The sequence below is a fragment of the Osmia bicornis genome, chromosome 13 (assembly GCF_907164935.1).
Source record: "Osmia bicornis bicornis chromosome 13, iOsmBic2.1, whole genome shotgun sequence".
Classification (NCBI taxonomy): Eukaryota; Metazoa; Arthropoda; class Insecta; order Hymenoptera; family Megachilidae; genus Osmia; species Osmia bicornis.
Window position 1 is genome coordinate 4,571,428 of NC_060228.1, and position 22,935 is coordinate 4,594,362.

A 22,935-nucleotide genomic window follows, 5' to 3' on the forward strand; every position below is an offset into this window, starting at 1 on the left:
TCCCGCCCACGCTTCATTGTTTCTTGTTTCGAAGTTGTACGTCCCGTTTCAAGCCCCGGCTTCCGAGAATAACATCTTTTTGTCCATTCGTGTCACGCGACGTCGAAGTACATCCCTGAAACGCGTGGTTAAACCGCCGGTACCTTCGAGTTTAATTCAATGAATCTTCTGTTTGCCCGCGCTTCTGACTCCGGCAGAGGATTTCCGCAGGCTTTTGTTGCTTGACGGGGGGGTCGTGGGCCAAAGTACGCGACGATTCGCTGCAGTTTTACCGCTTCTGTTTTCCCGCTTTTCTACTACCCTTTCTTCCTTTTCTTCGCCCTACCTCCTCCACTCCCCCGCCAGCCCCTGTCTACCTGTTCCGGCCTAATGGTTGCACGCGCACATTCTTCGTTATTTCTGGTACACTCGGAAATCCTAAATAGCCCGGTCATTCTTTTTTTTGTTTTTTTTTTTTTTTTTTCTTAACAACGATCGTGTTTAGCAGTGCTTTTCATTCGCAGACGAGTGTTTCGCGTTCCACTTACTTCCGTCGAACGAGCGAACCGATACGATGGCGAGGAGGTGGTACACGAGAAATGCGTTCTCCATAAAGGCGAGAGAATGTTCTTACGTTAATCGCAACTTTTATCGTCGAATAAAACGATAAGCGGCGATAAAACGAGGCAAATGTGAAATCGTATCGCGCCAAAGCAAAGAGAATTGTAACCGATACATGGTCGGAGGTACAGAAACTCGAACTTCCGTTTCGAACACCTTTCCCCGAATGCATCGATTCTAACGATTGGCAATGGATTCGAGTCGCAAGTAACTTGGAATATTCGGACAAACCAGCGATAATCGTGTTTCCGTTTCGATAAAACACACGATTCTCTTACCACCGGTTCGTCGCTTATAAGCCTGGAATTATTGTTCTTGCCAGGAGCCTCGGTTCAAGAAACGGTTCTCTCAATGATAAACATTACATTGTGTCGCGGTGGTTGCGCAAATTAATGGCAAATGCCGGGCCAACGATGAATAGGAGAGGAAATTCACGAAATAGAAGATGAAAAGGTTTTACTTCGGGAGCAGTGGAAAGTGCTTTCTACCTTCATAATCACCCGACGTGCTCTTTGTATTCGAGAATTTCACCTAAACAGACCGACCAGTTTCTCCGGTGATCTCCTCTTATCTAGAGTAGCAAAACAATGCGATCGAGATAGGATTTAAGCATCGAGCTCCACGCTTTCTACCCCTCTTAGTCAAGTTTTTTCTTTGTTCTTGTCGGAGATTCGATGAGTTCTCGGGAACTTTTACCCGCTGCTGGAAAACGACCGGGATACGATGGTATCGCGAGCCACGTTACCTATCAACGCCAACATTTCCTTAATTTTAAGTGAATTCACCAGAAAGGCTGACGTTATAACGAGCGGCCCTGCCAACTTTAAATAGCTTTCGAAACTTTTCGACTCTCCAAGAAGGATTGCTCTGTTTTTCGTAGGGAGAACAAAAGGATCCCGTGGTTAACACCTTTACTGGTCAGTCGAGTATCTTCCTGATTTTTCTTCAAGATTTTCAATGTTTTCAATCGAATACAACGAGTTCGATGCGATATTTCCGAAATTTACCTCCCACGATTCGAATCGCATCGATTGGCCTCTCTAGATTTCGCAAATCAGCGTAAAACCACGGTTAATCGGTGAACACCGTTAATTATTTTTATCGGCAATTACGATCGGCTCCGCGCCAGTTACGTAAACCAGCACTCGTTAACGACGACTGTTTATGGAAATACTTCATTTTCCTTTTTTGTTCCGTGAGAACGATTAACCCATACCCATAGTGGGCCATTATTTCCTTAAGCATCGAACTTGCTATGTTTCAGAAGAGGTATCTTAAAATTTAAGTATCAAAGTCATGAATAGGTGACAGTGAACTATTTTTTATGCAGAAAGTTCCAACAAATCCGTCTATCCATACTTTCGGAGTTTTCATTACATTCGCATTTCGAAGATTTACAATTTCAATTTCGATTCGAATATTTGACAGGCATTCGCGGCACCGTGTGCCTGTTCTCAAAGGACCCTCAGATCGTCGGTCGATCGACTAATTAAATTCATATTTCGCCATTCGTTTGCAGGCGAACGAGCAAAAGCCAGATAAATCTCCGGTCACAAACGTCCCCGCGTGAAATGCACACGCAATCAATCGAGTCAAATCGTTGTCCACAATGACGAATAAGTAGTCCACTAGGAACAATGGATCTGACAGTGTGGATGACAAACAGCGGTTCTATCGTTGCTACGAATCGAGCGATATTGCGCGTTGACGTGATTTACAGCCATTGCTGATTCTTACGGGCCACTGTCAAAACTGGATAACCAAAGAGCAGCAGGGTTCCGTAACATCCGGTTGAAAGATTAAAGCAAGCGGGAAACCGCGCTACGAAGTGATCGATTATTAATCCCCCGGAAGCACTTGCAGAGTTTCACTCTTCGCGCGAGCTTATATTTTATTTTCTTCGAATTCAACAAAATCGAAGATCAGAGGGAAAAGAATTTATCTACCGGAGATTTTAGAACGTTTACATCTATCTAATTGAAACATCTTCTGCAACACGGTGAATTCCCTTTGGAACATTATCTTGGAAAGCAAATAATTGAGAAGATAATTGCATGGATAAATTAAAATGGAACATTTTGCATAGCGTATAAGCCGTGCTGCTGGTTTCTAGTTCATTCAACGATATCGTAGGGATCACGTTGGATTACGTACAACTAGAAATTCACCTAGTACGATTGCCCTCCGGCTAACGTGTTCCTGCTGTTTACGCGAATTTTAATTGCGCCCTCAACTCGCAACTCCAGCACACACAGAATCGTGTAAACAACAAGGTATTTCATATTTTCCGACACGTACCCTTTTCGTGATTCGCATTTTCAATATGACTCTCATAATTACGTCTCTCAACGTTACCCTCTTCCCTCTTTCTTCGACTGAACGTGTAGCGCCTGACCATTTTGTTAATCAAAAGAGTTACTCGATGGTTTTCCTCGCTTTCATCGTAGTAACGACTGAAATTTAATTTTTGCGTCTGACGATGTTCATTTCAACCTCTTCTAAAACATCCCTAACTATACATTAGAGGAAACGCGTTGCAGATGAGTAGAAAAGTTCTTTAACCCTTTGACTGCTATGAACGCGCATACACGTTCGATGAAAGCTATCGGTGCAGACTATGGACGTGTATTTGCGTCCATGGATTATTTCTTGTACATACTAATTATAATTAAATAAAAGTTATCAACGCATATTACTAATTACACACCATATATTATCACATCGTAATGATATGACAAAACACTGAAAAAGAATAACAAATGAAAAAATAAACTGAGAAATGAAATGGAATAAAAAGAAAAGTTGATTCTTATTTCGCTGAGAATCCTCAGCAGACAAAGGGTTAAAAAAGCAGCCACGAGAAACTCGTTAATCCGACAAAAGTGCGTCATCCATCTAGAGAATCTATAATTCCCTAGCAAACACGATCCTCCGACGCTTTCTAGCGAGCATGATTCCCTAGTAAACAACGATGCAAACAGACCGATTTAGAAAAGCGAGAAGAACAAACATCGAGAGGCCGCAACAGCTTCCTCGTTTGCACAAAATCGTGTTCGTTTTCTGCACGCGTGTGCAAGCGATCGTACACACAAGATCTATCTGACGAACACTAAGAGACATCAACGAAAAAGAATGAGTCAAGACGCGAGAAGAGAGATAGCCGGACGCTATGTTTGCTCGATTTTACCCGGGTCAAAGTTCGCTGACTCTTCACCGACTGCACCGTGAATTTCTTTGCACAAAGGGCGCACGAAGACGGACTTTGCGTGGCCTTGGATCTCTTGTCGTCACCGGAGGCATGGAGGATTTTTTCGAATCGTCATCGCTAAGGTCGGTCATCGCGTGCAAACGTCAAGACGGCCCCCGGAGAAGAATCTTCCCCCACCGATACGTACCGCACGTTACATTTATTCAAGGATAAACTTCTAATCTTTTACTCGCGATAACGAGCTTTTCTGCCGCGATTTCGTCGAGCACCAAGTAGCAGTGTGTCGTTGACCATCGTGGCGACCGCTCAACATTAATATCGGAGAGCTTCACGTAAAATCTAACTCCTCTCCTCGATTTCCGTCTTTCTTCCCCTCTTCTCTCTCTCTCACTTTCTTTCTTTCTTTCTATACCATCCGGGAAGAAAATTCACCGACAGAATTTTCTCCGGATTATCAGATTTTTCACCTAAGAACCTGTCCTTCCGAACGGTAATTAACCGAACCCCATCGCACCCCTTTCCTATCTCGAGGAACATCGGTTTTCATCGTCGAGGAAAAGAGAGACACGCGAATGATCGTCCGGAGTACGTTCGATCGAAGAAAATCGTAATTGTGTTGTTACTTCTTGTGAGATAGTGAGAGAAAAAGAGGCAACCATGTACGCGAAGCTGTTACTATCGAGGTCCACTAAGGTTGGATGTTTTCCAAGAAGATTGGCCTCGTCCTCGTCGAGACTAAGGATTCCCGAGCAAGCAGTACGTGCAACTTTTCTTATTTTTCACCTTTCGTCCGACGAATTCGAAGCCGAGGGATCGTTCGATCCAACGGGCCCGATGATTGGACGTTCTGCAGTCTTGATTCGATTTTCAACGCGTGCTCGATCATCGCTTTTCTAATCGAACGTTGCCGTTCGCAGAATCTATGCGTGTCGTCGGATGGTGCAATTAATCGACCTAACAAACCTATGCACATTTATGCAACCATCAACGCGAACAACTAAATGAGGGACAGATTCCCGATTTCGCTATGACACTTCAGTCGAAATACGTGTGATTTTTGATTTTAAAAATCCGTCGTTTCTCCGAGGATTTGATATTACACAGACACATAATCAAAACATGGTTATAATCATTACGAGATAAAAGTGTACCGCTAAGAATCTCAGAAATCTTCTGTTAAATATTTGCAGTGTTGTGGAAAACTTCGCTAAAGACTGTATCTTTTTATTTTATGAAAATTTCGCCCGATGCCGTAACAACTACCGCTGCGATCTTACCAAGTTCCGATTTAAAAACTTGATACTATTTATTTTATTAGAAACATGAAAATTCAGAGCGAAACAACTTTTTAACCGGACGTTTTTCGTTCAAAGAAAATAATATTCATTAAAATCCTCCAAATATTTGCTTTTCAAACGTGGACATAACGTCGTAAGTAAATTGAATAATTTCATGATGAAAATTTGCGTTATGTTGCGTTATCTCAAACAACGAGTCTCGTCATAATTAAATAATCCCCGCATCGAAAATTGTTTATACGCAAATTGAACCGGGGATATAAACAACACGAATAGATGTTGCATAATAACGTGCACCGTTCGATAAGTTTCTAGCAAACAGTACGGAATAAAACACATTTTCAAATGCACGATACATGATACGATTTTAAAGATCACTAATATAATTGGCTGTATCGTAACATATGTAACGCGGCGTTATCACGAATACATAATACTAAATGATATCACTGAACACACACGAGCGATAGAATATTGAAATTATAAATATCATTTTCATTCGCCCATTTTGTTCTTCCGCAATTACATCGTAATGAACTTTCCCGGGGCGGTCATGGAATATTTTCTTGTTTTCAACGCGATTAATGTATCGAAAGGCAATAAAGTGATTGATTGTACAACGCGATTAACGATGTATCAGAACAGAATTTGTTTATTATTGGATGGTAACACAAGTTCGTTGTGTTCTTCTTCTTTTTAACATAAAAATTTTTACGACGCGATTGTATTCGTGTTAACAGATAACTGTTTCTTTCCCCTGTAATATCTTTATCTCGTATTTTCCATACGTGCTTGTTAATTTTCTTTCGCGGGAATGCTTCTAAATTGCTTCGAGTGTCTACCTGGCGTCGAAAGAAAACTACCTGTTTCATTCGTACTTTTTCTTCTCCACGAGAAACGATAAGAATCGTGTTTTATCAAATTGTCACTGAATTACGATCCACTTGTTTGCTACGATAGGCGAGAGTAACGTGAAATTATCATCGATTATTCACTGGTTCAACATATGAATAGCTTTTTTGCATTTCAAGAGCTATCAATCCGCGAGCTTCTTCCATGTCAGATGAGAATCAATACCAATGAAAATCAACAGGTCGAAGCAGATAATTCCCCCAAATTCGAATACTACGTGATAAGTAGAAAAGAAAAATTGAAATACTGAATTACACTGAACGCGATTCGACAGGATTTTCACCCTTTCTTTTTAAGAGAACACCTATACAGGTTCAACAACTTGGGTATTCCCCGCAAGAGATCGGTGATAGGAAAGATAGAATTAATTATATTCGATCCGCTATCGTTCCAGTGTTTTCTGTATAACGTTAGAATTAGAAATTGATACCGTCGAGAATAAACTGCGCCTCGGGAAGTTAGATAAGAAGCATCGCGACGATATGATTTACAACGCACAATCGGTAATCTTTCGGTTACGAAACTGACAGAATCTGCGTCAGAGCGAATCCGAAATTGGCTATCTCCCAGTGAAAAAGATGGGATGCACTGTCTTAGAAAAATCTGTAACCTCGGCGAACCCGTCGGGAGCCACAATAACGTCACAATTGAAAATTAAACTGGGTACCTCTCGATACCCGGGGGAATCGACGATGAAAAACAGCCAACAAGAGTTATGAAACGAAACAAATTGCTGTTGCCGCCGGACGAATTGTTTTGATTTTCTATGAATATTCATTTGACGCGATTCCATCAACGTAGATTAATGGGAACGGTGTTGAGGCAGAAACCAAATTAAATATCTAACCACGGTTCTTCATCTTTCTTTTATCTTGCCCCCCTGTTTCTTGAAAAATTTGCACGCGTACACGCGTGATAGTGTGTCGAGTGGCAATCGAATCGAAATTACATTCCAGGGAATTTTACGTTCTCGAGTGAAGTATTTCGTGGACATAGATAACCTTCGTAATTTAAACGATTGTAAATCGTGATGCTGGGTCATTTAAAACCCGGCATTAAATCTGTCTTATATCGAGCTCAGACTGCGATACTTACGCGACATTCGCTGATTTATCGTTCAATTATATTTTCCTGTCGGTTATCATAATACTGACAGGTATGATTTAAAAAGCTAAAATATTCGATTAAATAAAAATCTGACCCATCAGCTGTCAGTTAAATATTGGCAAAATATCGAATCTCATTTCATCGAAAATAAATGGACATCCGATCGGTGCACTTCTGTTAGGATGAAATACAAATTAATTCGTTTCGATGCAGGAGACGGTACCGAGAATGCAAGACAGATTACAGAAATTGTTCAAGGCTTTTCATTTGCAAATGGAATCGTCTCCGCTTCGATTACTAACCCATCTCGCCAAATACGTTTCAAGAAAAAATACCAAAAAATGTCTGAAACACATATCTCATTGAAAAATCTCACTGTTCGTTTTTGATCGAAGCACCTTCGCACGCGTTTCGCATGTCTGAGCCACGATTAATTACGCTCCGGCGTTCGAATGTTGATTAATCAATTAATTATTTTAAAGAGATATAGAATGGACTTACGTAGAGAGCTGCAGACGGCAGAAGGGCCTCGGAAAACAGCGATATTCAGCGAACGCAGCCAGTTGACTTACACGCGTCGTTTGGTGGTGAAATTGGGCAGCGCTGTTATCACGAGGGAGGACGAACACGGACTGGCGCTGGGACGCTTAGCTTCCATAGTCGAACAGGTAGCCGAATGCCAAAACGGAGGTCGTGAATGTATTATGGTTACCAGTGGTGCGGTTGCATTCGGTAAACAGAAGCTCGCTCAGGAGTTGTTGATGTCCTTATCGATGAGAGAAACACTGAGCCCCGGCGGCCACCTGAGGAAACGCTCAGGTATGATTCTATATGACAACGAAAAAATAACAATTATACCGACCTAACGAAATATTTGTTACTCTCGTATATTTTACAACTATATTAACCCTTTGACTGCTATGATATTTGAATAAAAGTTATCAATGGATATTACTAATTACACAGCATAATGGATGTGTTAAAACAATGGAAAAAAAAATGAAAAAATAAATTGAGAAGTGTTATTGAATTAATTCTTGAAGCCTGAAGTACTCAGCAATCAAAGGGTTAACTGTAAACGTATTTCTGTTCGAATACTTTATTTTATTCCTTCGACGGATCCTGGAGGATAATACTTCAATTTGCCGGCAATTGCGTTACCGATTCCTTGATTCGCAGAAATTACACTCGACCTTTACAGGCGTTACTGCCAGCCCATGAAACCGAGAAACTTTACACACGATTCGCATTACAATGGTGCACTAGATATATCTCGTTCGAAGAGAATCTCTCTTATTTCGCGAGAATGCAACGCTATGACTCGAATATCCGGCGGTAATTCGTGGCTGGAGCTCATCGTTTCAGCACGAACTTCATTTTCGAAATTATTATCATCTAACTGCAAATTGGAGTGCGCGATATCCGTGTGCCTGTATCTTTCTCGTTTCGTCGACGAGCTTGGTGAATGGTGCACGTACTCAAAATTCACCGCTACCAATCGATATTCATTTTATTTTCCCTCTGAATTCATTTTTGCGCCTCGTTAATTAATCATAATAATGCCTCGGCCGGGCTGGCGGCACAAAAAACAACGTATTTTCAGCGTTCGCGGTGCGAGTCGATTAAGCGACTAATTAACAAGGAAATTATAAACGATTAAATTTCTCATATAAATCACGCGGCAACGTAATCAACCGAATACATATTTTTTTTCCACGAACAAGACACGCCACTTAATCTCCAAGAAATTACATCACGAACTGTATGAAACGCGAGCGTAAGAAAAATTCGAGACACATTTATAGCATAACACGTGGTTATTGTACAAACGAATTCCACTAGCCAAGCCACGGTAAATAAATTACGTTTCACGGGAACAATCTTGTTTCTACCTAGAGAACAAATAACCCCTTTGCGACGTGTGGTAGTAAAACCATTCTAGACGCTGTTTTCTCATATTAACGCGTTGACGGTAACAATAAGAACAATACCCCTTAGAACGATACACGTTAACGAATTATCCAGAATTAACGTTAAAGGATCAAGTGGAATCTTATCTACGATTGTTAATTAATTCACAAAATCGATCAGCAGCATCCGTCGTGTCAATGAACGCGTTTCGGGGGAAGCTGTTGCTTTTTTTTCACGGATTCACATCGCCTCTGTATAAAAAGGATCGATACATATGATCGTAAATTTCAAAGCGAGCACATTCGCTTAGAAAGGCTGGATCGTTTCATCTGAAACGCGTTGGAACATCCCCGAGGTACTTTCGGATGTCCAGGAACTGTTCGCAAACTTGACAATGTCCAGCTTTCCCATGTAGGTTAAACTAACAACTGGCGAGCCACCCAATTCTTTTACCGACAATTCCTTCGAGATTCTATTTGCCCGAGAAAACAGTCGTGGTAATTTTCCTTTCGGGAGGCAAGAATCGAACACGATAGACTGAAATTGTTGAGAAAATAGCGCGGCCTTGTTTCTTATTGCCCCCAAGGAAACGTTTGTACAAACAACCGAATGGTCATCGACTTCCTGCGTTCTTCTAACGCGTTGAAAGATAATAGAAAATCAAATCGCGTCTGTCGCGCGAGGCTTTGTGAAAATAAGAAAGAAGAAGAAATTAAAGAAACTTACTCGCGCAGGTACTCCTTTGGAGCCCAGAGCAGCCGCAGCAGTGGGTCAATCGGGTCTGATGTCCCTGTACGACGCCATGTTCGCCCAGTACGGTGTAAAGTTGGCCCAGGTGTTGGTCACCAAACCAGATTTCTATAACGAGGAGACCCGGAAGAATCTCTTTAGCACCCTCAGCGAATTGCTCAGCTTAAATATCGTACCCATAATCAATACGAATGACGCGGTCTCACCTCCTCCGCAAGCGGACGAAGAAGTGGCCGGTGGCGGAGGAAGAAGAGGCATCTCCATAAAAGACAACGACTCCCTGGCGGCTATGTTGGCTGCTGAAATCCAGGCAGACCTGTTAATTCTAATGAGCGATGTCGATGGTATTTACAACAAACCGCCGTGGCAAGACGGTGCCAAGATGTTGCACACTTTCAGCTCTGACTTAAGGGACACCATTAAATTCGGCCAGAAATCAAAGGTTGGCACCGGTGGCATGGATGCGAAGGTGAACGCTGCGTTGTGGGCCCTAGATCGCGGTGTCTCCGTGGTGATCTGCAATGGAACCCAAGAGAAAGCAATTAAAAGCATCCTGTCTGGAAGGAAAATTGGCACCTTCTTTACTCAAACATCCGAATCCACCACCCCTGTGGAAGTGGTTGCTGAAAATGGTAAGTTTCAATTTTATATCGACCCTCTTTATGTCTTTATGAAATTGAACAAACAAACGCGCAGTGTTTAGCATGGTTTTAAAAATTCTGTTTTTAAAAGGACACTCGAAAGATCGATTAATTTTTCTTTGCAAAGCAAATTATTGGAGAAAGATTATCGCGTCGGACGCGACAGTTTTTTCGTTAGAGGGATCGGTCACCTCGCGTCATTTCGTTCTACCGACCATAGAAAATATAGGTCATCGATTATCGAAGGTAGAAATGAAACAGCTTACGGCCGCTGTATCGTGGCCGTTGTACCATTATCTGCGACACGTACTCCGCTCTTCTAAGATACAGAAATAAAAAAAAAAAGTGGCGTCAAAAGTATCATTCGGGAGTATATTTAATTCAAACAAGTTGGCTGGCGATCCCATTGAAAAAGTTAAGCGAGAAGAAAAGTAGTTGAATATTCTTAACTGGAGAGCTTCTCGGCAGACAATTTTTATCGGTGTCGGGTTCCATTAAAACTTATTCAATATTTCCTTCGGTTGTGCCACTCAGTGGAACAAACAGAGGGTAAAATCTCCGTGAGTTATAGGATAATTCTTTAACTACGATCTAATTTTAAACAATCAACAAGTCTCCTTTGCTCACCGCTGACTAATCGGTGATTTTCAGCTCGAACCGGCAGCAGAGCTCTTCAAGCACTCCAGCCAGAGGAACGAGCTAGTTGCATCAACATATTGGCCGAACTCCTGGAGACCCGTCAACGGGAGATTCTTCAAGAAAACGCGAAGGATCTAGAGGCCGCGGAGAAGAATGGTCTAGCAAAGGCTCTTCTCTCTCGTCTTTCTCTGACACCCGCGAAGCTGAAGTCGTTAAGCGCTGGATTACGGCAAATCGCCAATGATTCCCTGACGAACGTCGGTCGCGTTATTCGCAGAACAAAACTGGCCGAAGGTCTGGAACTGAGACAAATTACTGTCCCCATCGGCGTGTTGCTGGTGATCTTTGAATCGAGGCCAGACAGTTTACCTCAAGTGGCCGCGTTGGCGATGTCCAGCGCGAACGGTCTCCTCCTGAAAGGTGGCAAAGAAGCTGCCAACAGCAACCGGTACTTGATGGAACTCGTGAAGGAGGCGTTGAGCAGTGTCGGAGCCGCCAACGCGATATCTCTAATCTCGACGAGGGAGGACGTCGGCGATCTATTGTCGATGGGAAAACACATAGACCTTGTTATTCCTCGAGGTAGCTCGGAGCTGGTACGCTCCATTCAAGAACAGTCGAAACACATCCCGGTACTCGGACACGCGGAAGGTATTTGCCACGTGTACGTGGATAAAGACGCGGACCTTTCCAAGGCTCTCAAAATCATCAGGGACTCGAAATGCGATTATCCTGCCGCTTGCAACGCTATGGAGACCCTTCTTATTCACGAGAGTCACATGAAAGGAAACTTCTTCTCCGATGTCTGTAACATGCTTCAAAAGGAAGGAGTTAGTAATGCGATAAATACTTTACCAAATAAAGTATTGCGAACTGTTTGTACTGACGTTTTGTTTCTACTAAAATTTCAGGTGAAAGTCAACTCTGGACCGAAACTGCGACAGCTGCTGACGTTCGGACCACCTCCAGCGAAAAGCATGAGGACCGAATACGGAGCTCTCGAATGCGCCATCGAGGTCGTGTCGGATCTCGACGATGCGATAAATCATATTCACAAACACGGTAGTGGACACACCGATGTTATTGTTACCGAGGACAGCCAAAGAGCTAGCCATTTCCAAAGGGAAGTGGACAGTGCATGCGTCTTCCACAATGCGAGCACACGGTTCGCTGACGGATACAGATTCGGTCTCGGCGCAGAGGTGAGTCGTTCATATTGAATGGGTATTCGTTTATTTTCAAATATTCTGTCCAGCTAGGCTCCTAAAGAAAATTTATTTATATTATTAATCATTTATGACGTGTTTTGTTTGAAAAGGTCGGCATTTCCACGGCAAGAATCCACGCACGAGGCCCGGTTGGAGTGGACGGTCTGCTGACCACAAAATGGGTGCTGCAGGGTGACGGTCACGCGGCTGCCGATTTCGCGGAGGGTGGTGATAAAGTGTTCCTTCATCAATCTTTACCGTTGAACGAGTCGGCATGAATCGATGCTACAAACTCGGACAATCGTCAGGATAGCGGAAACACTGCCGCAACGACAGGGAAGATCTTACAGCGAGAGGAACTAGTGGAGAAAAATCGCGTCGCTCTTCCAGATTCGTTTAAAAAACGCCCGAAATCGCGACGCGTTCGCACATTTTTCTGTACCATTCGATCTCTCGTCGCTAAAACCCTGGAAATTATTAAGAGCTTTGTAAAATAGAGGCGCACAGACCCGCGTGAAAAAGTGTGCGCCTTTAATTAAAGTAGACAGAAGAAAAAATATTATGTTTTCTACTTGACACTCGCAATTTTGTTAATTAAATGTGAAATTTCTGCTAGACTAAGTATTATTCATAAGAATTACTGCCGTGAATGAAATATATTCTTTTTCGACACCTTTCAACGAACCAAAGAAAATTCCAATATTAGGAGAAGTGAAAACAATGTAATTTAACCGTGCAAATATATTGTCGATCAATTTATACTTGATTTGTTTGGCTGAATTTTATTATACATACCTCACTTCCTTTTCCGAAACAGAGAACAGGTAAAAATCAGGATGGGCTTCTGACTTTGATGGGTTTATGACTAGGGTTCGTACAGTCTTTGACCCTCGAGTAAATAGGCGACTGTAAACAGTCCAGATACTCGATGCAAGGTGGAGGTCCGTAAACGTAGGTGGCTATCAGGTGTTATAGGGATGGATTGTTTGTAAAGTAGTAGAGTTCAGGGTAGCAAGCAACCCAATACTTAAAAAGAACAGCCTATTATTTTTTAAAGACCTGGCTATGAAGCAGGGAAAGGAAGCATCTATCCTGGTACCGGAAAGGAACCAACCCTTTCCGTTTAAATTAATGACTCCAGGGTCCAAATTCATGATATGTACTTTCGACTGTGATGAGTGATTTTGTGTGTGTTCTATATTTGTGTTGGCTACTTCGTGGAACTACTGATGAAACGAGGATAACTGGAAAGGAGAAACAAGTGGTAAGTATGTAATATAAATATTTAAAATTGCGGCGATGCCACCGCAAGAGCAACGTTGACTTTATCAACGCTTGTTATATTTTTATTTATATCATTAAAACATTCGAAAAATGCAAAACTAATAAGAAATATTATGTGATACACCGATAATTTTAAGCCTTTCCAGTACGATAAAGAGTCCAGAAAATACTTCCAATGAATTTTATGAAAATCGGAATAAAACTCAGTTGTGATTGTTGTAATTCAAATTACAAATGATATGTGGGATTATTTATAATTATATTTATCAACTGTGACGTAAAACTGCACGTAGATAATGAAGCTATAAGTGCAAAGTCCGATTCTGACGATTGACCGAATAACCCAGCACAATTTCCGTGAATAGTATTGAAAAGCTTAAAAATTTCGGTCAACAATATCAACGCCGAATATTTCTTATCAGAACCAATGGAATGTTTCAATTTTTATACAGGTTATCATGGTACGCTTTGTTCATTTTTTACCAGCTAAAACAATTGATACGATAGTATCTTAAAGCTAGCGAATCAAACGGAATAATAATACCGATAATAATTCCTTTATCTATGAAAACATACGAAATAGGAATGGGCGATTAAGAATAAATGTTTATTCATTCTCCCGTCATACAAAAGTGAACTATTTCCGTACAGTACAGTATCAGAAACAGCATAGTCAAATATTTGTTTCCGTAGAAATCTTTTTACATACATTCTGGCGCCCAGAGCTTGAACGTTCTATCGTAAGAAGTAGTCGCGATAAATTTGTGGTCAGGAGAAATATCAACAGACATCACTTTACCATCGTGGCCTGGTAAGGTTTTCAGAGGTTGCCAGGTCTTGTTCGACCATATCTTGGCAGTGTTGTCATATGAGGCTGTAACTAAATACTGTCCTTCTATCCTCTGATATTTAACATCTGATAATAGATTCGTATGAGATGGTATCGTGTACACGCAGGATCTCTTTCGTAAATCCCATATTTTACACGTGTTATCTTCGCTCGCGGTCGCTATATGAAACCCATTAGGAGAGAAATCGATACCAAAAATAGACTTCAAATGACCCTCCATAAACATAATACATCTTCCCGTGCGAAGATCCCACACTCTACCAAAGGAATCGTGTCCACCAGTGGCGCTTACGCTGCCGTCACACTGGAAACTATAAATTTACGTCGATTTGAAAAGATCCCTTAATATCAAAGATATAATTAATGATTATAAGTGATGTATGTACCTAATACAATGCACAGCTCTAGCATGACCCTCTTGGTGTAAAACCTCTGCCTGTTGCTCTAAATCCCAAAGTCTCCACGAAGCATCGTGACAGCATGTTCCAAGAAATCTACCAGAAGGATGGAATGCTAATCTCGAAACTCTGTGCGGCTCGTGTCCTTCGACTTCAGCTAGAGGTTCTTCGCCTGACCCACCGCTCCACAATTTCACTGATCCTGCACACACAGAAAGGAAATGTTAGTTTATCACGTGTTACAGATTTCTAGTATAATATAAAGAAAATGTTTCTATACCATCAGCAGCACAGGATGCCAATACACAAGTCTGTCCTGCTTTCTCCCCTACCACATCCTCAGTAACAGTAGCTTTTGGATGAAAAACAATGCAGCCAACATTACAAGTATGCCCTTTAAGGGTTCTTAACAGAGTACAGTCAGGTACAGACCATAATTTACATAAACCTGACCACGAAGCTGTTGCCAGCAATTTGGAATTTGAACTAAACTGACAATACGAAATTGGCCTGGTATCGCCAATCTGAGAACAGTAAATCGTGAGTGCTTGTAATTTCTTCAGAAGCTCTTGACGGCGTGCTGTACGGGTAGCCGCTGGTAATTCTAAGTCTTGCCTTGCTTTGTCCAATCTACCCTTTGCTCTAGGCAATGAATATGCTGTAGAATGAATCAATTATAAACATAGAATATATTACTGAAATTAAAAGAATATATATTTTATACTTACCAGCGATCCATGAACGTGCTATCTGAAGAGATTCAGGTCCCTCGTGATACCAAGTTGTCTCAGTATCTCTTTCTATCGGATGCAAAGGTTTCTCATCTTCTTCGTGCTTCTTTTTAATTGCATCTTCACCAAGGTTGGCCAGTAACTCTCTTAATCTTGTTCTTCTATCAGCAGGCCCCTCGCCAAATAAGCAAATAGGTTCGCCTAATTGTCTTAAGTTTTTCTTTACTTCCGAGTCATCAGTGGAAACATTAATTTGGCGCGCTTTTTTTCGACGCTCGAACTCCTCTAAGAGGGCTTGTCTATCTTTGGACATTTCATCTTCAAGTTCCATATATTCATTAGATATATGCACATTTGCCAAAGTAACGGCGGCATTGATGCTCTCGCCCAAATTCGTAGAATCTTTTTCTTCCTCGGAAGATTCGGCTGCCGCGGCCAATCTTGCGCGTTCGACTTCCTCGAGCGATCCATAATGAACAGTTTTCTGCTTCTTTACATAAACCAAATCCTCGTCGTCTGACATTATGAACAATTATTTCTAATAAAGTTTGACTACGTAAAATTAAACTATATAATTCATATAGTAACCCAAGAATGAGGTTAGGAGGAACGTGATTATAACCTATAAAACAGAAGGGTTGCTTGTTATTATTTTACATACAAATTTTATATGTAATGCATGCAAAATAAAATGAAAAACGAAATGAACTTACTTTGGAAACTTATTTAGTTAATGTCATTCATAAAAACACTTTATACTACAAACATTTCTAATAGCCGACTGTCAAGCGGTAGACGCTTCCTCCGATACGAACCACAATCAATAGTGCCACTAGCGATTTAAATGGATTCTTATGGAAAGTTCAAACTGCTTCGCAAGTGAAACATTTACAATTAGTATAAATGGCAAAAGGCATGATATATTGTTTGGTATATGAACATCTTTTTGTCCTGTTCCTGAGCCATGCTGTTGTTATTGGTAACACTGGATGTAGGGACTTTAGAATGGTAAAGGTTGGGGTTAGAATAGGGTTAAGGTTAGGTTAGAATTACAGTCTCTGGAAAGAATCATGGAAATTTGATTGGCGCGCAATTACGTTAACTTATTTCAATGTGATACTTACTAGATTTATATTTTCAATTTTTGCAGAGTAAATATCAGTTTGTATTTTATAAAAATTAATTATAATAAGTTTTGCTCGTTGGAAATTACATTCTATTATACACTTCCTGCTGTCTGGTCTGAAACACAAGAATTATCTACGGATTGAGAAAATGGTTGGCCCTAAGAAGGGCCGATAAGGAATAGTAATAGGAATAATTCTAGGAATAGTCAAGGATTAAAAGAATACCGTTCACTTTGAACTGGTGTATTTGGTAACTGCTTTGGTGCCTTCAGAAACAGCATGCTTTGCCAATTCACCAGGCAATAGGAGTCTCACAGCGGTTTGGATCTCCCTGGATGTAATGGTTGATCTCTTGTTGTAATGCGCCAAACGTGAAGCTTCCGCAGCAATTCGTTCAAAAACATCATTCACAAAGCTATTCATGATGCTCATAGCTTTGCTGGAGATTCCAGTGTCAGGATGGACTTGCTTTAATACTTTGTAGATGTAGATGGCATAGCTTTCCTTCCTCCTCCTCTTCTTTTTCTTGTCAGTCTTACTGATATTCTTTTGAGCTTTGCCGGCTTTCTTTACAGCTTTTCCACTTGCTTTAGGAGGCATGATGAAATTATATCGCTTGAAACACAAGATACGATCACGTCAATGGGTGCAGAGAGAATGTGTTCTGGCGTACCATACCTGTTCTTATATAATGGTGGAACGTAGCTTACAGCGCACCAATTACGTTAGACCCCATAGCTTCTCCTATACAGCGCCATCTGAACCATGCACCATGGTGGGGTTGCATATGGCCGACTTATTATCTTTGATAGGATTCCAAGGCACAAGGAGTGGATCTGAAAAGGAAAAATCAAATGTTAGTAAAGTTTTCAGTGCGCATATTTAAGGAATTGTTTTTATTTATTAAATACAAATACAGAACAAGAGCAATTCCGCGTATTAAATATTCCGTGGCCCTGAAAAGGGCCGTTTTGATATGATTGGATGTTCTTATTTAAAAACAGATTATTTTTTGGCTGATTTTAATGCTTTTGGTGTTGCAGTTTTCTTGGGTTTGGGAACCCTGGTCTTTGCTGCTGGAGCTTTAGTGGTCTTCTTAGCTTTCGACATAGATTTAAGAACAGCTTTAGGTTTTTTGGCAACAGCTGCTTTTACTACGTTTTTCTTTATTACTGCTGGTTTCTCCTCCACTTCAGCTTTCTTCGACAATGCTGTCTTTTTAGCTGCAACAACTTTCTTGGCTACAATCTTTTTCTCAACTAGCTGTACTTTCTTCGAATCATTTTTCTTTGGTGCTTGCAACATCTTCCTTAACTTAGAATTGTCGGAATGTTTTCCAAGGGGAAGTTTGAAAGAGCCTGAAACTCCTTTACCCTTCGTTTGGACTACAGCTCCGGATGTTAAAGCAAATTTCAAATACCGTTTTATGAATGGAGCAAATTTCTCTGCGTCCACGTTATATGTTGTAGCAATATATTTCTTGATCGCTTGCATAGATGATCCTTTGCGATCTTTCAGTTCTTTAATGGCGGAGTTGACCATTTCAGAGGTCGGTGGATGCGACGCCTTTATATGTTGGGCTTTTGCCTTAGTTTTAATAGACTGTTTTGACGGCATGGTTAAATCTTCTGGCATTTCGACTGCGGTATCACCAGAATTCGCCTTGATTTCCATTCTTCTTACCAGTAGTAGCCTGGAGAATCCTCGACAAGGGTGTCGGCGGACAGTACAGGCTCGCTTTCACAGAGACCGTCGGTCTTAAGGTCTCAGAAAACCCTTTAAGGGTATGTTCTGGATCTTGAGTTCTTCGGTACTAGCCTCAAAGGATAGTCACAACAACTTCAATATCTGAATTACAATAATAAATGATCGCTTGGAAATAGAACGCAATATTACGCACGAGAAGTAAAACACGTCTGTACTCGACAACGTCTGAGACGCAAATGTATCGTCAAACAGGAACGCTCACTCCATCTGCATTATATAAAATCAATGTCGTTGCAGTATTTCTACTAATCAAAACAATTACTAATCGCAAATTTCATACTTCAATATTATATGATTAAACAGAAAAGAGCACGTGTAAAATTTTTGAATAATATAAATTTATGTCAGACAACTTATAGTCAGTTTTAGATCATATCATCTGTAACAAATGTAATACTTCCTTCATTACTATTACTGTTGAAAATGTTAATGCATTACTTTACATTTTATATTACAAGTTAAAATGAATATAATGTTATAAATTAGAAGAGAAATGAAATTATTGATCGCTCTATTGGTTCTTACACGGTACATACTGCGCAAGTCAAATAGCAACCGCGGAAACTAATCAGGACTTAAGATTTTAAATTAAAATGAAATGATAAAATAGTGTAACTAAAGTTATGACAATTAGTATAGTTACTTTTCACACTTAAGATGTCTAAAACAGGTATCAAAAAACTTAGGAAGTAATCCAGTTGATATGATCTAACATCAAGAGATGAAAATTGGAAAATATGTTGGCAACGAGACTGATTTACGAAATACAATTTGTTGGCCCTGAAAAGGGCCGATTAGGGAATGCTGTGAAGCATTTACTTCGAACTGGTGTACTTAGTAACTGCTTTAGTGCCTTCGGAAACAGCGTGTTTTGCCAATTCACCGGGCAATAAAAGTCGCACAGCAGTTTGGATCTCCCGAGATGTAATGGTTGATCTCTTGTTATAATGTGCTAAGCGTGAAGCTTCGGCAGCAATGCGCTCAAAAACATCATTTACAAAGCTGTTCATGATACTCATAGCTTTGCTAGATATTCCAGTATCAGGATGGACTTGCTTCAACACTTTATAAATGTAGATAGCATAGCTTTCCTTCCTTCTCCTTTTCTTTTTCTTATCAGTCTTACTGATATTCTTTTGAGCTTTACCAGCTTTCTTCACAGCTTTCCCACTTGCTTTTGGAGGCATCTTCGCAACGATTTCGTAGACTTGAAATACACCCTTTCGTAGTGATGGTTCAAGACTGAATGTCGGAACGCAGGCAATGGCACGGTATATATGACATAACGGACTAGTGGTGGCGCACCAATCATATGCCACTGCTTTCTCGTTGGGCGATTCAAAATGGTAACGGTCGGTATAAAAGTGAAGCCTCATCCCCCCTCTAATGTACACTATTAAGTGAAATCGTGTAAGGTTCGTTTCGCTTGTTTAAAAAGATACTAAGAAAAAATGTCTGGTCGTGGCAAAGGTGGAAAAACTAAGGGAAAGGCAAAGTCTCGTTCTAATCGTGCTGGACTGCAATTTCCTGTTGGTCGTATTCATAGACTTCTTCGGAAAGGAAATTTCGCAGAACGTGTTGGTGCCGGAGCTCCAGTATATCTTGCTGCTGTAATGGAATATTTGGCAGCTGAAGTATTGGAATTAGCTGGTAACGCTGCTCGTGATAATAAAAAGACCAGGATTATTCCTCGTCATCTTCAACTGGCCATTCGTAATGACGAAGAATTGAATAAATTACTTTCTGGCGTTACTATTGCTCAAGGTGGTGTATTACCAAACATTCAGGCAGTGTTGTTGCCAAAGAAATCAGACAAGAAAGCATAATTATATAAAGAATCCACAATAGAACTGGCCCTTTTCAGGGCCACAGAATAAATCAATACAAAGGAATCCTCTAAGTGTTCATACATTTTAAATCATCTTTTATTTCATTTACTGCAACATCTGCTAAACCTGTTCCAAGGTAGCTGAAAATTGAGGGAACAATACAATAGGCACTGTTCAGGAAAGTACCATTCTAAAAACCAGGTGCTTAAGAGCAGCTGTTTCATTGTAAACGGAAAAAACCTCATGCGACGTTCTTTAGATATTTTTAACGGTCATAAATATCATTCCGAGATAGTATACATGTATTTAGTTTGCACAGATTGTTATCGAGAATTATAAAGTTATCTGCAATTGATAAGAATATTGAACGTAGATATTATATTGGATCAAATAAGTCTAACAAATATTTTGTTCCTAAATTCAAAGTAAAATTAATACCGATGTAGCTGAAACCGCGAATTACCCCACATTAGATCAATTTTGGCCCTGAAAAGGGCCGTTTGTATCATAAAAGCTAATGTTTAAGCTCTTTCTCCACGGATTCGACGAGCCAGCTGAATGTCTTTAGGCATGATGGTGACGCGTTTTGCATGAATTGCGCACAAGTTGGTATCTTCGAATAATCCCACAAGATAAGCTTCGCTAGCTTCTTGTAAAGCCATTACAGCAGAACTTTGGAATCTCAGGTCAGTCTTGAAATCCTGAGCGATTTCACGTACGAGTCGTTGGAATGGTAATTTACGGATTAAAAGCTCGGTACTTTTCTGGTATCGTCGAATTTCACGAAGAGCAACTGTTCCAGGTCTGTAACGATGAGGCTTCTTAACACCACCAGTAGCTGGTGCACTTTTACGTGCAGCTTTAGTAGCCAACTGCTTGCGTGGAGCTTTTCCACCAGTCGATTTGCGAGCGGTCTGCTTGGTACGAGCCATTACGTAGAACAAAACAGAAACTGACAGCGAAACTTTCTCTCTGAATTTAGGGTGCAAAATGCGTGCTTGCTGGCACTACGACGCGTCTTTATATACCATCCGATATGCGCAGCGTGCTTCTAATAGGCTACAGAAGAACTGGAAAGGGAATAGTGGGTATGGTATAAAACGGCCAAGCTGAGCTGCGCCAAGCATACTTCGCAACGTCTATTCAAACTGTTCGTATTGTACGTGGAAGAATTCTATCATGACTGGTCGTGGAAAAGGAGGCAAGGGGTTGGGAAAGGGAGGAGCGAAGCGTCATAGAAAGGTTCTTCGTGATAATATCCAAGGTATCACGAAGCCGGCGATCCGCCGTCTGGCTCGTCGAGGTGGAGTTAAACGTATATCTGGCTTGATTTATGAAGAGACACGAGGTGTTCTGAAGGTGTTTTTGGAAAATGTTATCCGAGATGCTGTAACTTACACCGAGCATGCTAAAAGGAAGACTGTTACGGCAATGGACGTTGTCTACGCCTTGAAACGCCAAGGAAGAACCCTCTACGGATTTGGTGGTTAAAGCCCTTAGTTTACTCTTCTGTTCAACAAAAACGGCCCTTTTCAGGGCCACTAAATTTTTCCTATCGTATGAACTCTCCGTTTCAATTTTGTAAAATTGTCTACTTTAAGATTTTAATACTCATAAGATTAAAAGAGGGATATTACATCCATAAACTCTGTCAATTATTGTATTAGCAATACGACACCTTACAATGACAGAATAAAGTTGTTAAAAACTATCTTCGGTTGCTTAGAGGAATTGTGCACTGTATAATACTGAAATAGCGAAACTACTGTTATCAATTACTTATCAATAAATGTTTATAGTCTAAACATATGCCTAAACTATTGATTTAATTACATTACCCAAGTTTATTTCATTAATTTAATATACCTCCATTGAAATGCATGAGATACATGGAATGGTAGATACAATTCATTAAGTATATATAAGTAATATTATTTTTCATAATTAAAGGTTATATTTTATCAGAGAGAAGCGGGCTTTTAACGATGTCAACCTTTAGATTAGATAAAATTTAAATTGCAATAATATATACAAGCATATAAGCACTCTTGTAACACCGAAATACGGTTTCAAAGCACCAACCTATAGTGCTCGATAAATTTCCAACTAAAATGTGTGATATTCTAAATTTATGTAAGAAAACTTCTTAAATAAACAATTTTTATATTCTATCTACATTTCCATCCGTAATTAAATATTAATAATCAAATTAATCGTATTATACAAACGAGTATCATGTCAACTATTTGCCTTGCGTCTTCATGATGATTGTATTTCTCTCCTTGTAAAACTCTTGAAATTTATGATGATATCTAGGCTCCATTAACAATTAATGAATATAAATTGATAATTCTAATATTAGGACGTCTATTCTAACAAGAGAAATCAATTTCAGTCAAATATTCTCCTATTTATTACACAATTTTCAATATTAGTCTACTCCTAACTCAGAATGATCGTAGGACTGTGTCAATTTGAACGAATACAACAACTGAAAAACTAGATAAAAGTGTGATTGAACGATACTGTTGGAAACTACTGACAGTAATTGAAATTTTACATGCATAATATGCGCTTTGAATGCGGCAAATAATTGCATAAATCGCAAATGTTTCCGTGCGAGTCTCGGATTCTCAGCAACGTAGTATTGGAAACACAGCAGAGGTCTTTCTTGC

General features: G+C 40.3%; 8 protein-coding genes across 8 annotated transcripts; 3 read left to right on the forward strand and 5 right to left on the reverse strand.

Moving 5' to 3' along the window:
- Positions 1-4,053: 4,053 nt before the first annotated feature.
- On the forward strand, positions 4,054-13,040 carry LOC114880158 (delta-1-pyrroline-5-carboxylate synthase). The gene is made up of 6 exons (XM_029195857.2): positions 4,054-4,564; positions 7,608-7,944; positions 9,771-10,418; positions 11,079-11,896; positions 11,978-12,268; positions 12,385-13,040. The coding sequence occupies exons 1-6, from the start codon at positions 4,466-4,468 to the stop codon at positions 12,550-12,552; spliced, it is 2,361 nt and encodes a 786-aa protein (XP_029051690.1). The 5' UTR covers positions 4,054-4,465; the 3' UTR covers positions 12,553-13,040.
- Positions 13,041-13,558: 518 nt separating this feature from the next.
- LOC114880160 (U4/U6 small nuclear ribonucleoprotein Prp4) lies at positions 13,559-16,768 on the reverse strand. The gene is made up of 5 exons (XM_046288474.1): positions 16,251-16,768; positions 15,535-16,159; positions 15,087-15,464; positions 14,795-15,008; positions 13,559-14,719 (listed from the first exon to the last, which is right to left on the reverse strand). The coding sequence occupies exons 2-5, from the start codon at positions 16,058-16,060 to the stop codon at positions 14,260-14,262; spliced, it is 1,578 nt and encodes a 525-aa protein (XP_046144430.1). The 5' UTR covers positions 16,061-16,159; positions 16,251-16,768; the 3' UTR covers positions 13,559-14,259.
- Positions 16,769-16,821: 53 nt separating this feature from the next.
- On the reverse strand, positions 16,822-17,277 carry LOC114880162 (histone H2B). Its single transcript, XM_029195864.2, has one exon. It carries the CDS (start codon positions 17,262-17,264, stop codon positions 16,893-16,895), a length of 372 nt encoding a protein of 123 aa, XP_029051697.1. The 5' UTR covers positions 17,265-17,277; the 3' UTR covers positions 16,822-16,892.
- A 253-nt stretch (positions 17,278-17,530) lies between these two features.
- Positions 17,531-18,350, reverse strand: LOC114880161 (histone H1-like). Its single transcript, XM_029195861.2, has one exon. It carries the CDS (start codon positions 18,336-18,338, stop codon positions 17,670-17,672), a length of 669 nt encoding a protein of 222 aa, XP_029051694.1. The 5' UTR covers positions 18,339-18,350; the 3' UTR covers positions 17,531-17,669.
- An 882-nt stretch (positions 18,351-19,232) lies between these two features.
- LOC114880163 (histone H2B) lies at positions 19,233-19,688 on the reverse strand. Its single transcript, XM_029195865.2, has one exon. It carries the CDS (start codon positions 19,616-19,618, stop codon positions 19,247-19,249), a length of 372 nt encoding a protein of 123 aa, XP_029051698.1. The 5' UTR covers positions 19,619-19,688; the 3' UTR covers positions 19,233-19,246.
- Positions 19,689-19,813: 125 nt separating this feature from the next.
- On the forward strand, positions 19,814-20,323 carry LOC114880156 (histone H2A-like). The gene has a single exon (XM_029195855.2). It carries the CDS (start codon positions 19,883-19,885, stop codon positions 20,255-20,257), a length of 375 nt encoding a protein of 124 aa, XP_029051688.1. The 5' UTR covers positions 19,814-19,882; the 3' UTR covers positions 20,258-20,323.
- A 15-nt stretch (positions 20,324-20,338) lies between these two features.
- LOC114880155 (histone H3) lies at positions 20,339-21,288 on the reverse strand. Its single transcript, XM_029195853.2, has 2 exons — positions 20,699-21,288; positions 20,339-20,605 (listed from the first exon to the last, which is right to left on the reverse strand). Exon 1 carries the CDS (start codon positions 21,190-21,192, stop codon positions 20,782-20,784), a length of 411 nt encoding a protein of 136 aa, XP_029051686.1. The 5' UTR covers positions 21,193-21,288; the 3' UTR covers positions 20,339-20,605; positions 20,699-20,781.
- An 88-nt stretch (positions 21,289-21,376) lies between these two features.
- LOC114880157 (histone H4) lies at positions 21,377-22,069 on the forward strand. Its single transcript, XM_029195856.2, has one exon. It carries the CDS (start codon positions 21,440-21,442, stop codon positions 21,749-21,751), a length of 312 nt encoding a protein of 103 aa, XP_029051689.1. The 5' UTR covers positions 21,377-21,439; the 3' UTR covers positions 21,752-22,069.
- Positions 22,070-22,935: the final 866 nt, after the last annotated feature.